The sequence below is a fragment of the Amblyraja radiata genome, chromosome 11, assembly GCF_010909765.2.
Source record: "Amblyraja radiata isolate CabotCenter1 chromosome 11, sAmbRad1.1.pri, whole genome shotgun sequence".
NCBI classification, from domain to species: domain Eukaryota; kingdom Metazoa; phylum Chordata; class Chondrichthyes; order Rajiformes; family Rajidae; genus Amblyraja; species Amblyraja radiata.
The window spans coordinates 63,802,522-63,820,447 of NC_045966.1; the positions used below are offsets into that span (position 1 = coordinate 63,802,522).

At 49.3% G+C, this 17,926-nt stretch overlaps 1 protein-coding gene across 6 annotated transcripts in view; it reads right to left on the bottom strand.

Moving 5' to 3' along the window:
• The window catches only part of gria1 (glutamate ionotropic receptor AMPA type subunit 1), a 70,849-nt gene that overhangs the window by 23,562 nt on the left and 29,361 nt on the right, over positions 1-17,926 (bottom strand). Inside the window, exon 12 of one of the 6 annotated variants that reach the window (XM_033030035.1) lies at positions 5,807-6,289. The exons of the other annotated variants lie outside the window; for them this stretch is intronic. Coding sequence (XP_032885926.1) covers positions 6,178-6,289 — 112 coding nt within the window. The 3' untranslated portion in view covers positions 5,807-6,177. Of the gene's footprint in view, positions 1-5,806; positions 6,290-17,926 lie in introns of those variants that run through there. 6 annotated transcript variants of the gene reach the window in all.

Consider the following 17,926-nt stretch of genomic DNA (forward strand, 5'->3'; position numbering starts at 1 on the left):
AACAATGCTGTGGATAGAGCAGTGATCAATACTCTTTGATATTGATTAGGGTATGCATGGTTGAACAAGGAACCTCATCTCTCTCTATTCCAGCCTTTAGGAAAAGCACTGCATAAAGGGGCTGTCCCACTGCGGTGACCTAATCCGAGACATCAGAAGAGTGTCTTCGACCTGCAACACGAGGGCACTCGCCTAAAAAACCATGAGCTGGATCGACCGTCAACGATGAAACCGCGAGCTGGATCGACCGACCGCACACACACACACACACACACACACACACACACACACACACACACACACACACACACACACTCACACACACACACACACACACACACACACATCGCAAAGGCGGGGGCCAGGGAAGTGGGGGAGCGCTGTCTGAAATTCACACCTCATGAAGAGGAAGGCAAAAGACGGCTGCACAGTGTAAGGCTGCACAGTCCTTTAGAGAGCGCGGGGGGGGGGGGGGGGGGAGAAGGGGAGAGAAGGGGAGAGAAGGGGGGGGAGAAGGTGGGGAGAAGGTGTGGAGACACTTTTAAGAAGTCAGACAACTTATAATAAAGTTTAGCGGGCATTTAACTTACCGGTCAGCGAAGGAGATTGCCTTTGGCTGCCCTCGACTTCCTGTAACTACATAGCGACCCCACTCCACTGCACTACGAATTAAAAAGAACCATGCCGACCAATTTTTACTTGCGGAAAATCTTTCAACATGCTGAAAATTTTTCCGCGACCTAGCTGAGGCCGCGAATATGCGGGAACTTCCCTCGAGCATGAAGGAGAGTTCCAGTGACCTTATAGGACCACGTGTCGACCATGCTGTGTGTTTGAGTCGAGGGCAAACTTTTCTAAACTTGCAGATCAGGTCGCGGAAGTGGGACAGGCCCTTAACCCATCCACAGGTTACCTTGAAACAGAGAGCATTGTCCAAGGGTCGTTGCATTAGGATCAAACTGTAGCATTATTGTATACATTTCTTTGGAATAAATATCACTTGTCCTGGACCAGTCACATCGAGTTATGGGCAAGAAAGCGACCATCGCCTCTACTTCCTTCAGCATGTCCCCAACAACTTTCACCAACTTCTACAGATGACCCGTAGAAATGATTTTATCAGGATGCATCAAAGCCGTGCTTTGGGAACCATTCTATCTGAGACTGCAAGAAATACCAGAGAGTTGTGGACGTAACCCAGACCATCACACAGACCAAACTCCCTTCCATTGACTCCATCTACACTTCCCTCTGCCTCGGCAAGGCCAGCAGCATAATCAAGGACCAGTCCCTCTTCTCCCCTCTCCCATCAGATAAGCGGTACAGAAATACGAAAATACATATCCAGCCAACAACCAGAAAGCCGCCCTGACCTCCCATCTACCTCTTTGAACTATGTTAAATCAGAATTCATCTTGCCCTAAATGTCGTACCATTTATCTGTACACTGTGGATAGCTTAATTGTAATTATGTATAGTCTTTTCTTTGACTGGAGAGCACACAACACACACAAAGCTTTTCAATGTACACATGAGAATAATAAGCTAAACTAACCCAAACCCTTTGAAGCACAAGGGGTTAATTGTAACATTTGGCACATTCCGCAGTAGAAAGGCTAGTGAATGACAGGTTGGGACAGGAGGCATTGCTCATTAGAGCTGCTGCCATGGTGTTTGCTGCACCACCCAGGTCTGTGAGCCATGAGCCAGCGCTCTCTTCAGTAGTAACGGAGTAATTGGATCCCATAAATCAGAGCTGAAGGCCTTTGAGGCTGATCTGCTGCAGTCCACCGATCATCAGCAGAAATATTACCAGCCTCCTGGGAATATAAAACCATCAACACAGAACGTTCAACAGTACAGCAGAAACAAGGAACTGCAGGTGCTGGTTTACAAAAGAAGATACAGAGTGCTGGAGTAACTCAGTGGGTCAGGCAGCATTTCTGGAGTGTGAATAAGAATCCCGACCTGCAACGTCAACTATCCACATTCTCCAGGGATGCTGCCTGACCTGCTAGGTAACTCCAGCACTTTGTATCTTCATTTGTAGAAAAGTACAGTGCAAGAACAGGCCCTTCGGCCCACTTTGGCCATGCTGACCAAGTTTGCATATTGGGCTAGTCCTATTTTCCTGCATCTCGCCCACAGCCGCCTAAACCTCACCCATGTATCTGTCCAAATGTCTTTAAAGTGCGTAATTGTATCCACTTCTATACCATCATCTGGCTGCCCATTCCCTCTGGTTGAAAAGGTTGCCCGGAGATCCCTCTTAAATCTCTCGGCTCTCAGTTTAAATCTATGCCCTCTGAATTTAGAATCCTCTATCCTGGGAAAAAGACTTATCTAGGCCCCTAATTGTCTTGTACACCTCAATAAGATCACCCCTCAGCTTCCTATGCTCCAGAGAACAAAAGCCCCAGCTTTGCCAACCTCTCCCTGTAACTCAAGCCCACAGGTCCAGGGAACATCTTGGTGATTCTCGTCTGCACTCTTTCTAACTTGATGCCATCCTTGCTGTAGCTGGGTGGCCAGAATTGCACACATTATCCAACTGTGGTCTCAGCAATGACCTGTACAGCTGCTTCGTGATGACCCATCATAGTGTGTGTGTGAATCACACCAGGTAACAACCAGGTATCCGGGTCCCTGATAGTGGGACCTTCACTGGAAACTGTGTACACATTGACTGTGTGTGAGACCAGATTTCAACCGTGTCTGTGCACGGATCAATGGGGCAGCTCAGAGCAGGTTCACGATGGAGCCTGCCACATGCTTACGGAGATATTCATCCTCTGTACGGTCCCCTGAGCATGGAGGCGGATCTGTTCCATGTTAGGACAGAGTATCCATGGTGCCTTTCATCATTGTCACACGACAGATGAGGGAGAAATCATGTCATAGGAGCAGAATTAGGCCATTCGGCCCATCAAGTATACGCTGCCATTTAATCTGTCTTTCCCTCTCAACCCCATTCTCCTGCCTTCTCCCCATAATCTTTGGCACCTGTCAATCTCCACCTTAAAAATACCCAATCGCCACCACCGCCACCTGCGGCAATGAATTCCATAGATTCACTACCCTCTGGTTAAAGAAATACCTCCTCATCTCCATTCTAAAGGTACGTCTTTTTATTCAGAGGTTGTGCCCTCTGGTCCTAAACTCTCCCACTAGTGTAAACATCCTTTCCGCACCCACTCTAACCAGGCTTCGTACGGCAACAGTTCACAAGGGTAGACACAAAAAGCTGGAGTAACTCAGCGGGATAGGCAGCATCTCTGGAGAGAAGGAATGGGTGACGTTTTGGGTCGAGACCTTTCTTCGGACTGATGAAGGGTCACGACCTGAAACGTCACCCATTCCTTCTCTCCAGAGATGTTGCCTGTTCCGCTGAGTTACTCTAGCTTTTTGTGTCTATCTTCGGTTTAAACCAACATCTGCAGTTCCTTCCTTATACAGTTCACAAGGGTAACTCACTGTGCAAACATGGTGCCAAAATGCTCTGCCAATACAGGCAGACATCGCCAGGTTGTGCAACCTTCTGACATAACCAGTGAACATTAGATGCTGACTCACATAAAACACCAATGATCCTGTCCATCCCATCTGCACTCTCCCCTCCCTCACTCCCGCATTAAGGAGAGGGTTCCCCTCGTCTCCCCCGTCCAACTATTCAACATTGCTCCCTGGATAGCAGTAACAGGATCGGTCTGATCAGCATGGATTTACGAAGGGGAAATCATGCTTGACTAATCTTCTGGAATTTTCAGGATGTAACTAGGAAAATGGACAAGGTAGAACCAGTGGATGTAGTGTACCTGGACTTTCAGAAAGCATTTGATAAGGTCCCACGTAGGAGATTAGTGGGCAAAATTAGGGCACATGGTATTGGGGGTAGAGTGCTGACATGGATAGAAAATTGGTTGGCAGACAGGAAACAAAGAGTAGGGATTAACGGGTTCCTTTCAGATGGCAGGCAGTGACTAGTGGGGTACCGCAAGGCTCGGTGCTGGGACCACAGCTATTTACAATATACATTAATGATTTAGATGAAGGGATTCAAAGTAACATTAGCAAATTTGCAGATGACACAAAGTTGGGTGGCAGTGTGAACTGTGAGGAGGATGCTATGAGAATGCAAGGTGACTTTGATAGGTTGGGGGAGTGGGCAGATGCATGGCAGATGAAGTTTAATGCGGATAAATGTGAGGATATCCAATTTGGTAGCAAAAATAGGACGGCAGATTACTCTCTAAATGGCGTCAAGTTGGGAAAAGGGGAAGTACAACGGGATCTGGGGGTCCTTGTTCATCAGTCTATGAAAGTAAGCATGCAAGTAAAGCAGGCAGTGAAGAAAGCAAATGGCATGTTGGCCTTTATAACAAGAGGAGTCGAGTATAGGAGCAAAGAGGTCCTTCTGCAGTTGTACAGGGCTCTAGTGAGACCACATCTGGTGTATTTTGTGCAGTTTTGGTCCCCTAATTTGAGGAAGGACATTCTTGCTATTGAAGGAGTGCAGCGTAGGTTTACAAGGTTAATTCCCGGGATGGCGGGACTGTCATATGCTGAGAGAATGGAGCGGCTGGGCTTGTACACTCTGGAGTTTAAAAGGATGAGAGGGAATCTTATTGAAACAAATAAGATTGTTAAGGGTTTGGACACGCTAGAGGCAGGAAACATGTTCCCGATGTTGGGGGATTCCAGAACCAGGGGCCACAGTTTAAGAATAAGGGGTAAGCCGTTTAGAACGGAGACGAGGAAACACTTTTTCACACACAGAGTTGTGAGTCTGTGGAATTCTCTGCCTCAGAGGGCGGTGGAGGCCAGTTCTCTGGATACTTTCAAGAGAGAGCTAGATAGGGCTCTTAAAGATAGTGGAGTCAGAGGATATGGGGAGAAGGCAGGAATGGGGTACTGATTGGGGATGATCAGCCATGATCACAATGAATGGCGGTGCTGGCTCGAAGGGCCGAATGGCCTACTCCTGCATCTATTGTCTATTGTCTATAACTCCTACATCTCCCACAGCACTCCACCATGATACCGGCTAGGCCAAATGGCTTAAATCTGCACCTGTGCCTTCTGGACATGATCATCTCTCCTGTGCAGGCTGTCTCATGAGTCCCTGCTCCTCTACCTTCACCAACACTCCTCACACTTGGCACTGATCCTTTCACCTATTCTCCCCACCACCCAGCCTCTCCCCGATCAGCCCCTCCAGGTGAACAGCCCCTCCCTTGTACTTGCTCCAGGGTTGCCTCCACTGCTCTGGAGAACACAGAGCAGATTGGGTGACATCCGTACAGAACACCTTGGACAGTCCACACTGGCTGACTAATTCACAGTCTCACTCCTCTCCTGGTCTTTGGCCTCTTGCACTGCTCCAATGTAGCGACACATTAGAAGAGCAGCACCCAATCTCCTGACTAGGCATCTTTAGACTTTAGAGATACAGCATGGACATAGGCCATTCAGCCCACCGAGATCGTGCCGACCAGCGATCCCCGTACACTAACACTACCCTATACACTAGGGACAATTGACAAAACAATTAACCTACAAACCTGTACATCTTTGCAGTGGTAGGAAACCAGAGCACCCAGAGAAAACCCACACGGTCACAGGGAGAACGTACAAACTCCATACAAACAACACCCATAGTCAGGATTGAACCCAGGTTTCTGGCGCTGTACGGCAGCGACTATACCGCCGAGCCACCGTGCTGCCCTACGGCACTCCAGCCCCAACTAAACTGAAGGAGGGTCCCAACACAAAACGTCACCTATCCATGTTCTTCAGGGATGCTGCCTGACCCGCTGAGTTACTCCAGCATTTTGTGTCTTTTTGTTTTGTTTGTAAGCTGGCATCTACAGTTCTTTGTTTCTACCAACTAACGCGCACTGTGCTGTTCCCATGGACACGGTGTCCCAACCATGGATTCTGACCCGTCTCCTCACTCTAGCAACTCGCCCGACCTGTACACTCCCCATAATGTCCCGGACTGACCCGGTCTCTCCTCCTCGTCCCTCTCCCTCTCCCTCTCCCTCCCACTTTACTGGTTTAAAACATTCTCCAGGCGCGATGAAGGACGGCCAAACGTAAACGTTGCCCTGTCGCTCTCCGCTGGCACGCTCGACCTGACAGAGTTTGGCGTTCAAAGTCTTTGGGCTTCTCTTGCTGTTAAAACGATGAACGATAAAAGGAAGACTTGTATTCAGATGGTGCCTTGCACAACGTCAGGAAGTCCAGGTGCTGTGTGCAGCTGTGCTGGTCCTTTGGAAGAGGAATCTCACTGTAATGTAGGAATGGCAAGGTTTAGTGTGAGGCAGGGTGACGGGATAGTTACATACATTACAACACGCTCGTCTGTATACACGTATGGGACGGTTGGCATTAGTACATGGTTTTGTGTATGCCCAGCACATACAACATTGAATGCTTCACGTGTTCTCTGGTACGACAACAACAACAACATCTCCAACGTGGCCCAGTGCCCCTGGTCTACACGGGAACATGGTCACATACAATGCACTGAGCACCACCACCGAGAGACTGGTGGAGGAGTGCGGACATCTGACAGATGGAGAGAGAGGTGGGGGTCAGGGAGAGGTAGAGGTCAAACAGAGGTGGGGAAAGTCAGAGGGGGGAGTGCTGGGGAGCGAGGGGAGGGGTGCGGTGAGGGGAGGGGTGGGGAGGGAGGAGGGGTGGGGAGGGGTATGAAGGGGGAGGGGATAGGGGTGTGGAAGCGATGGGTAGGAGAGTGGGGAAGGGTGAATGGGGAGGGGAGGGGAGTGGGGAAGGGGAGTGGGGAAGGGAGAGGGGCGCGGGGGGAGGGGAGGGGGGTGCGGAGGGGAGTGGAGAGAGGGGGAATACGGAGTGGGGAGGGGAGAGGGGGGGATTGGTGTGGGGAGGGGAGTGGGGAGGGGCAGGGATGGGGGGCAGTTGTGGACAAGGATGATCCCCAACTCACCGGCCCAGTAGGAATCCACAAACACGTCACATACACCTGGTGTGTGTGCAACTCTCTCCCTCCCTCCCTCACCCCCTCCTTTCCCCCCACTCCAGCCCCCCTCCCACACTCCATCACTCACCCCCTCCCTCCAACCCCCCACTCTATCCCACCCTCACAGCCGCCCCCCCCACACCTTGTCCATCTCATCTCTCCGTCCCTCAAGCTCCCTCCCCCCTCCTCACCCCCTCCCTCCCTCACCCCCTCCCTTGCCTACTCCCTTGACCACCTTCCCTCAGCCCATCCCTCACCCTCTCTCCTTCAACCCCTCCCTTCCTCACACCCTCCTCCTCCCTCGCCCACCTTCCCTCATCCACCCTCCCTCCCTTACCCCATCGCTCCCTCCTTTACCCCTCCCTCCCTCCCCACCCCCTCCCTGCACTGTCCCACCCTCACAGCCCCCCACACCATGTCCCTCCATCTCCTCAATGCCCACCTTGCCCCATCACTCACCACCTCCCACTCAGCCATGCCCAGCTTCGTGCCGCCAACCCAGGGCCCCCGACCCAGTGTGGGACTCACTTTAGCCCAACGCCCGACAGATCAACAGTGCGCCCACGTCCTTCTGCACATCCAGTGGACTCACACGGATGCTCCACAAGCCACACGCGTGAGCGGTGGGGGAGCTAGTTCCGTACCGTGTGGTTTATGTGAAGTATGTTGCGCAAAGTATGGGGAAGTGAGACCACTCTGGACCAGTGGACCAGTGAGAGATGGGGTGAGACCACACTCTGGACCAGTGAACCAGTGAGAGATGGGGTGAGACCACTCTGGACCAGTGGACCAGTGAGAGATGGACAAGAGACCACCCTCTGGACCAGTGCATGATGGGGTGAGACCACCCTGGCCCAGTGCATGATGGGGTGAGACCATCCTCTGGACCAGTGGCCCAGTGCATGATGGGTGTGAGACCACCCTGGCCCAGTGCATGATGGGTGTGAGACCACCCTCTGGACCAGTGGCCCAGTGCATGATGGGTGTGAGACCACCCTGGCCCAGTGCATGATGGGTGTGAGACCACCCTGGCCCAGTGCATGATGGGTGTGAGACCACCCTGGCCCAGTGCATGATGGGTGTGAGACCACCCTGGCCCAGTGCATGATGGGTGTGAGACCACCCTGGCCCAGTGCATGATGGGTGTGCTCAGTGTGCTGTGAGCTAGTCTGCGATACATTTGACCTTTGCAGCAGAATGCCAGTTATAAGCTTCCCCGCACACACATCACTGCACCCACCGCTCCCACCCACACCCTTGCCTTCAGCGGATCGAACACGAGTATATGACTAAACCACTTGGAACAAATGGTTCCATTTGGTTTTCACCAATACGACCCCTTGTTCTGTTGGAGATGTGAAGGTAAAAGGCAGGGTGACTAAACCAACAGATGGAGGTAGTGATGACTTTGAGGAGGGGAGCCTTTGGCTACAGAAGAGTTTATAGAACATAGAACAGTACAACACAGGAACTGGCCCTTTGGCCCACAATGTTAGTGCTGAACATGATGCCGACCATCACTTATCTACCTGCACATAATCCATATCCCTCCATATCCATGTGCTTATCCAAAAATCTCTTAAACACCACTATCATATCTGCCTCCACCACCAACCCTGGCAATGTTTTCCAAGCCCCCACCACTCTCTGTGTAAAGAAACCTGCCACACATCTCCTTTAAACTTTGCCCTTCTCACCTTAAAGCTATGCCCTCTGGTCTTTGATTTTTCCATAGAGGTTCAGGCTGTCTACCCTATCTGTGCCTCTCATAATTTTATTCACTTCTATCAGGTGTCCCCACAACCTCCGGCATTCCAGAGAAAACAATTCAAGTCTATGCAACCTCTCCCTGTAGCTAATGCCCCCCAATACCAGCAGTGCTTGGGTAAAGGGCATTATAAATTGGCAGAACAATGGCAGATGGCATTTAATCCTGATTACTGAGAGGTGATGCTTTGGGAGAATCAATCAGGAAGAGTTGGACAAACATACAGAGGTTTCTGCTCATCTTGTACACGAACACTCACGCACTGATCCCATAGATCGTTTTATTGATCATGCCAAACCGCATCTGATCACTTCTCAGTATTGAGGTCCATCTGCCACTGCTCTGCCATCCACCTGGTCAACACCACTCACACCACCCCCTTCACAACATCACCAGCTGCCATGCTCTTTGTCAGGGCGAGGGAGGGTGAGGGGGAGTGAGGGTGGGTGAGGTGAGGGTAAGGGAGGGAGCGAGGGCTAGGGTGGGAGTGAGGTGAGGGAGTGTGAGGGAGGGGATGAGGGAGGGTGAGGAGGGGTGAGGGAGTGTGAGGGAGGGGATGAGGGAGGGTGAGGAGGGGTGAGGGAGGGGATGAGGGAGGGGGTGAGGGAGGGTGATGGGGGTGAGGGAGGGGATGAGTGGGATGAGGGAGGGAGGGCAAGGGTGGGAGTGAAGGTGAGTGAGGGAGAGTGAGGGGGGCCGAGGAAGGGAAGGGGTGAGATAAGTGGGAGTGAAGGAGGCGGGACTGAGGGAGGGGTGTTAGTGAGGGTAAAGGTGAGAGTGGGGAGATGGGGAAAGAGAGGGAGGGGAGAGGGAGGAGGGGTAGGGGAGGGGGGTTGAGTGGAAGAGGGGGGGAGGGGGAGAGGGGAGAATTGATGCACTGTGAGACAGAGGTGTGCAGTTGGTGTCTGCGGGAGGATCACGCGTGTGCGGTCCATGATTGCGGGGGGGTCATGCATGTGTGGTGCATGACAGTGGGAGGATCACACATGTGCTGTTTGTGACAGTGGGAGGTTTACGCGTGTGTGGTACATGGCAGCAGGAGGATCACGCATGTGCGATCTGTGAGGGAGGGACTCACTTCCAACAAGGGTGATGTAATTGATCAAAGCTGTGAGAGATTTGTGGTGGAGAGACTGTCCCAGGGGGGTTGGGACGGTGCCCTAGGGGGGTTTGTCAGAGACTGTCTGAGGGGTGGGGACAGGGACTGACTGCCCAGTGAGGTGGGGACAGACTACCCAGCAGGGTGAGTCAGAGACAGTCTGAGGGGGGTGGGAACAGAGACTGACCAAGGGTGGATAGACTCGGTTTGTACTCGCTAGAATTTAGAAGGTTGAGGGGGGATCTTATAGAAACTTACAAAATTCTTAAGGGGTTGGACAGGCTAGATGCAAGAAGATTGTTCCCGATGTTGGGGAAGTCCAGAACAAGGGGTCACAGTTTAAGGATAAAGGGGAAACCTTTTAGGACTGAGATGAGAAAAACATTTTTCACACAGAGAGTGGTGAATCTCTGGAATTCTCTGCCACAGAATGTAGTTGAGGCCAGTTCATTAGCTATATTTAAGAGGGAGTTAGATGTGGCCCTTGTGGCTAAAGGGATCAGGGGGTATGGAGAGAAGGCAGGTACAGGATACTGAGTTGGATGATCAGCCATGATTATATTGAATGGCGGTGCAGGCTCGAATGGCCGAATGGCCTACTCCTGCACCTATTTGCTATGTTTCTATGTTTCTAAGAGATAGGTTTAGAGGGATATGTGGCAATCGCAGGTGGGTGTGACTCGTGTAGCTGGGACATGTTGGTTGGCATGGGCAAGTTGAGTCGAAGGGCCTGTTTCCACACTGTGTGACTTTGACGCTGTGACATGGGCTAACCCTGGTAACGCTACATTAGAGGACAGCATGATGGGCCGAACTATCTGCCTCGCTACCAGCAAGCTCCCCTTCCCCCAGGCGCTTGGTCATCTGCCTCCACTCCCTATCTGCCTCCCCTTGGATAATTGTCCTCAGAATCCTCCGGGAAGAATGAATGGTGTTGCTATATAAAGGCAATGAGCTATTGTCATGGAACTCAACAGATTAAACAGTGATGGCTCAGCACAGAAAAACCCAGCAAATTCAAAACATTAATATATTTATTGACACATCAAACAGTGCATAATAGACTCTACATTCCACAGTACATACAACAGGAACAGCAGGTTCTACAGGAACCTCCATGATATAAACAGTAAACAGGCTTTAGAATACTCATTGTACATGGAACATGCACAAAGGCCTTCAGTGTCGGGACGTAAACGGTGAAAGACAGACAATTATGTACACACAAATCCATTCAATATTCAATAACCATAAAAATGTTGCTTACTGTATAATCCTAAGAAAGTTAGTCATGAGTAAAGTCCCCAGTACCGTAAGGCTGTGAACAATGGTTTCCAGATGCTCACTGGAACACAAGTGACTGCTGGTAAGATGCAGAGTATTAATTGCTGCACGGGGCTGTAAATGAGAAGGGTTTAGTATATTCTTCAGTACAAATAGTTAACGGAAACTTCAGTAAAACCAACTATGAACAAGTGGCTCCAGGCAGACAGTAGAAACAAGCATCCGCAGATGCTGGTTTACAAAATATAAACACGTATGACAGGCAATGGCATGTGCACGATTGTGAAACCGTGGCTTGCAGCACTTAGCGTGTTGAGTCCATGTATCGTGAACCTTTGCATTCAGTAAACTGCACATTGGATAAAAGTGAACAGGAAACTGCAGTCAATATCTGATTCTTTTGGAGATAGAATCAGAGAGCAATATATAAATAAGATAAATAAAACAGTGAGAAATCGTCGACAAATCCCCTTCCAGGTAACACAACGAGAGCCCAGGGCTGATGGGAAGACAGAAGGGAGCGGGGAAGGAGCCTGGATACATTCACACATACAATATGAGCAGAACCTGTGATACTGGCAGTGGGGCTGCAGCACAGTGTCAGTACGTCACACAGTGTATATCCCTGTATACAACCCTCCATATACACCACAGTATATAACAGGAACTGCAGATGCTGGTTTACTAAAAAGATACACAGTGCCGGAGTAACTAACTTGTGTCCTGGCCGATACATAAACCACAAACAATTCTTTGGTTCTCTCCAGCGTAAAGAAGAGCTTCAATGCATTTATTTGCATTTGTACATATCTGTTGTGCTGAGGCAAGTCAGAATGTCATTGTTCCATTTTGCTTCATAGGACAATAAATACATTCGCTCTTGACTCCTGACACATGACGGTGAATATTAGACGTCAATATCAACAGGTAAATGAACCTGCTGGAGACGGATGAAGAACAATCCTAGGTGTGTAGAGATGGGAATGGTCTGGTCCCAACTGTAATGAGGCTCAGTAAAACTCTCATTTCTGTATTTGGTAAACAACATGTATCATAGTTTCCAGATGCACTAAAGTACGTAAAATAACAAGTGGTGAATGACAACACAGAGGATACTGCTCAGGTGTGAGACTACAAATGGCGGCTTCAGCACACCTCCACTGTTACACGCCTAACACTGTGAACAATAACATCCATGTACACACTGATACTATTGCTACGGCAGCTCATTGTGTACTTTGTAGCAGCACATTCAGTTGGCTGGAACGGACTCACATTGCCACTAACTTGCAAATGAGAGGTTTTCTACATTCTTCGTCATGTACATAAGTACTTTGACAGGTATTTGTACAACCTAATTACATGATGAATTAAACAATAGGCTGCCATATTATAATTAGTACGTAACCCACTGAATAATATTCCAGCACTATATATATGAAACCGCTTTAGCACCATCCTACTGCACAAAACTTATAAATAAACATCAGGACATGATGGTAACACTGTCATCAATTAACTAATATACACACCAAAGCATTGAGTACAGAATTGTTGGTTGGGGATACTCCCCAATGTGAAACGAGGAAATAAATATTTCAACACATCTCGTTTCTAAAGTGAGAGAAGGCTGTGGCAAACTGCACCACATCTAGAAGAGTAGGCGATGGTGCTGTACATTCCCCCATATAACAAACAGTAAATGAGATATACAAACTAGTGAGCTGCTGACTCACAGGAGGTCAAGACACAACCAAACCTTTTCTGATTCCCAGTCCATCCCCATTGTTGTAGCTTCCACTCAATCCAGAAACCACTTGTTCACAACTGTGGACTCACTCAATCAGTGTAAGCCCATGCATGGTTAAAAAGTGACATAGCTCTGTACTGACGGCAGTGAACAAATGATTTCACTTAAAACCTGTAGTTAATTCACTCTTTGGTTTGTATACTCGGTATGTGAGACAATGAATTTTAAGTATTTACTGATGCGCAAAACTACATACGACAATCTAGCATCCTCCTCTTCAAACAAAGTAAGGAAGTAGGCTTGACAATACTCTCAGTATTTAGCAGTGATTTATACGCTTCAGTATCCACCCTCTGCACAAAATTGTGAATACTGTGCAATAATACATGGCAGTCAGTATACTGTGTGGGAAGGAACTGCTGGCGCTGGTCTACTCCGAAGATTGACATACTGTAAAATGCTGGAGTAACTCAGCGGGTCAGGCAGCATCATGATGCTATCTGTCCTGCTGAGTTAATTTAGCAGTCAAGTGTACTGATGGATACATGCACGATGGCCTGTTCTGGATGCACAGTCCAGGGACAATGCTTTTTGAACAGACTTTCAAAGTAAAGATAATATTAGAATAGAGTGATCGGTGTACAAAACAGCGAAAGAGGCATAAAACTGCCAACATTAAGCTTTGGTGAACTTCAGTAATTCTGTTGGCAAGAAGACCACTACATATCCCCATTGGATGGCAATATTTAATACACTGTTCAGTGTAGAAACATTGAATGACAGGTATTCTCCTAAGTGTACAGACAATCAGTAAACTGTGCAGGACACATAAAACTATAAATTAATGTTTTAGCAACTTGAAGGGATAGGATTTGGAATATTCTACAGGACAGAATAGTCATTTTAACCTGAAACGTCACCCACCCTTTCACCAAGAGATGCTGTCTGAGCCGATATGTTACCCCAGAACATTCTATAACGTGGGCAAGAGGCGTCACTGCACGTCCCAGCCAGAGCATCAGTGAAGATCAATTTGGACTCCCAGCAAACCCCATGACCGGTGACCTCCTCCATGACTGACACATACGTGTACAGGAACATGGCACAGGTTAAACCTGTTTCACTGTATGAGGTTGTGCTGTGTAACACTGGTACAAATGAAGGCAAGTACTGAATGATAATGGACTCCATGTACAAACCGCGGGTGAGGTGTGTTAGCACCCTGCATGTGACAGGCAACAGGCACTTTAGTTCATTGATGCATTACACAGTGAGTGATAGCCAAACAACCTCTACTGACCCCCGATACAGGGAAGGGACAGAAAGGAGCACCAGCTTGTTCCATTGCAGAGAATGGGATCAGTAGTCTGAATAGCAAACGCCACAGAGACAGCAGATTGGTAGAGAGCAGGTGTCTGAATCAGTATCATTCATGGCAGACAATACTCACAGAAAGGTTCGATACACCCCTCTCTACATGCACACATGGGCAGATTCCCTTTAACAGACCAGTCATCTTCCACAGGGTAAGACCACTGCCCGTTCCCTGAGAGAGTGAAGAAACTGCAGTTGGACACACTGTGTAGGAAAGAAGTGCAGATGCTGGTTTCAATCAAAGGTAGGTGCAAAATGCTGGAGTAACTCAGACAGGGACAGACAGCATCTCTGGAGAGAAGGAATGGGTGACGTTTCAGAATGAGACCCTTCTTCAGACTGAACTGAGCAGGTGGACTGACTCATGTCAAACAGAAAACACTGAATTTATATATACACTAGACTAAGTGGGAGGCCTGGTCCCCCAACGCAACCCATTCCCCAACGCAATATTCCACCACTCACCCATAGCCCCTAACTGCGCAGGCGTGGCTGACGGGTTCCCATTGTGACGCCCCTGATCCCCCCTCCTCCCCTCACTATCCCCCACTCCGCCTCTTTCCCTCTCACCCCACGCACTCTCTCCATCCCCCCACAACCCCCCTCCCATCCACTCTTAGCAGCTCTCTGGCGGCGCAGTCATTCCCGCCCATCCTGTAGCCGGGGATGGGACTGCTTCAGTTGGGGGCCGGTGGGGGGGAGCAACCTGCAGCTGGAGAGGGAGGCGGCTTCGGGGTTCCCATTGTGACATAGAATACGCAGGTATTACTTCGCAGGCACAGCTGACGGGCACGGCAAATGGAAAAGGGATTTATTAAAGCATAAAATGGGAATAACTATTAAAATATAACCATTTAAACGTTAAAGATGAGATTTATTTAGTCTATTCTTTCTTGTTGCGTCTCTTGTTCTGTTCTGCAGCCGTGGAGGGGGACGGCTTCAGGAGGGGCCTGTCGGAGGCCGGTGGGGAGGGGTGAGAGTGCTGCCGTGGCCTACTGCTGCCGTGGCCTACCACTGCCATATCCTACCACTGCGTACAGAGGGAAGGGGTTTGTGGACGGGAGGGTGTGGTGGGAGGGAGGATGTGGGAGATAGAGAGGGGGGGTGTGGGGGACGTGTGTGTGTGGGCAGGGTGTGTGTGGGGGGGGGGGGGGGGGAGGAGGGGGGGCAGTGAGCGTTGTGCAGCCAGAGAGGGGGTGTGTGGGCAGGGGGGAGGGGTGAGTGGGTGGGGGTGGTGGGAGCATTGGGGAAGGGGGTGGAGGGGGTGCGTGGGTGGGGGGCGTTGTGGGGGGAGGGGGGTTGTGGAGGGCGGGAGGTGTGTGTGCGGGCGGGGAGAGAGCTTGGAGAAATGATAGCGGTTGTGGGGGAGAGGGGGGTATCACGGGGGAAGGGGGCAGGAGCCAGCGAGGGGGACCGGAGGGGGAGTGGCTGGATCTGACGGTGCAATGGGGCCTCACAGCGGTCACTGTTCGCTGGTCGTTCTCCTCCGCCGGGATCAGATTCTCCGCTTTCCCTTTGGCGACATTTCCCGCGCCTGGCTGGGCCGTTACCGGTCCCTCAGAAAATTGTGTCCGGCTGGAAACCTCCGCCGGCCATCCTCAGCTCCAGTAAACATGCGACGGCGCAGGAAGGGGTGGAACGTCCCGCGGAGTGACAGGAGAAAAGACAAATCTACGTGGCGCTGAACAGCAGGCGAGGAGATCGATCTGCGCATGCGCGGTTTTAAAGATTTTTTAAACATCACTAACTTTTACATTAGACGATTGGAATGAAACTTGGTGCAGTTGCAGCACAGGAGAACGGCGATTAAGCTGGCGAAAAATCGTTGCGCTAACGCGTACCAGTTTTGCACAAATAGAATGACTGTACAAACCGGATGATAACAAGATCAGAGCTTTCATTATGTATAGATAAACAGTATACACGTACATACACACACACAATATTATACATCTTAAAATATTAGTTACGTACTATCCTGTCAGCGGAAAGATGATACACAATTGTAATCAAGCCGTCCACAGTGTACAGATACAGGATAAAAGGAATAGTGTTTGGTGCAAGATAAAGTCCAGTAAAGTTTGATTAATGATAGTCCGAAGATCTACAATGAGGTAGATGGGAGGTCAGAAACGCATCCTAGCTAGTGCGAGGATGGTTCAGCTGCCTTATTAAAAGCTGGGAAGAAACTGTTTCTGAATCTGGAGGTAGCCATTTTGAAACTTCTGTACCTCTTGTCTGAAGGGAGAGGGGAGAAGAGTTGCTGGCGTCATTTACTTCTATGAATTTGAAGCTTTCAACCATTCCTACTTCGGCACCGCCAATGCAAACTGGCGTATGTGCACCGCTTGACTTCCTCAAGTTGATCATTATCTCCTTTGTCTTGCTGACATTGAGAGAAAGGTTGTTGTCTCTACACCAGGACACGAGGTTCTCAATCTCCTTCTTGTACTCCAACTCATTATTATTTGATATCCGGCCCACAATGGTGGTGTCATCTGCAAATCTGTACATTTAATTGGGTTTGCACATGGCTGTACAGTCGTAGGTGTCCAAGGAGTAAAGAAGGGGGCTGAAAACACATCCTAGCCAGGAACTAATGCGTTCCATAACCAGCCTCTCAAAGCACTTCATGATGATAGTGTGTGTCTCTCTCTCTCTCTCTCTCTCTTTCTATATCTCTCTCTCTATATATATATATATATTACTAAAAGTCCGATTTTGAACACTTTCTATTGTTCTGTATATTGATTTTAGAAAAACCGCTGCCACTTATGGCTGTGATTTTTGGCCATCTTACTCAGAGCCCCCCTCCGCTATGCAGGACAAGGGATTTTTCCCATTGATGAACAATAAAAGAGTTATTAGTGTTTAAAAAATGTTGAGATTCTCTCTCCTGAAAGCCACGCCCCTTCCATAGGGACTATAAAACTCGGAAGTGTTGAGTGCCTCAATCAGTCTCTGCAAGATGGGGGAGCGAGAGGGTCATGTCTCTCAGTCTGAGCTGTGAATAACACTGAACACATGTCTACTAAACTGTGAGTGTGGTTTTACTGACCTTGAGTGCCCTTAATGTGGTTTGAAAAATAAAAAATGTGGTTGGTTTAAAGTGAAGCACTGCAAATGGCTGTTGGTGGTGGTTGGTTTGAAGTGAAGCACTGCAAATGGCTGGTGGTGGTGGAAACTTGCCAACTTCCTATTTGCACTGTATATTGATTTTAGATAAAACGCTACCACTTACGGCTGTGATTTTTGGCCATCTTACTCAGCCCCCCTCCGCTCATCAGGTGCAGAGGATTCTTCCCATCAATGAAAAATAAAAGTGATATTAGTGTTTAAAAAATGTTGAGAATCTCTCTCCTGCCAATCACGCCACGAAGGCCACGCCCTTCCGGTGGGAGTGGGAGGGATTATAAAACCCGGAAGTGTGGGTGTGGCTCAGTCTCTGCAAGATGGGGGAGGGAGATGTCATGACTCTGTCTGAGCTGTTAATGAACTGAACACACTGAACAGTGAGTGTGGTGTTTATGTGGTGTTTTGTGTGGTTTTATGGTAGTTTTATGGTGGTTTCACCCTGCTTGAAATGGTATGAAACTGGATTTGAATGTGGTGGCCTTGCACCCTGCATGAAATTGTATGAAACTGCATTTG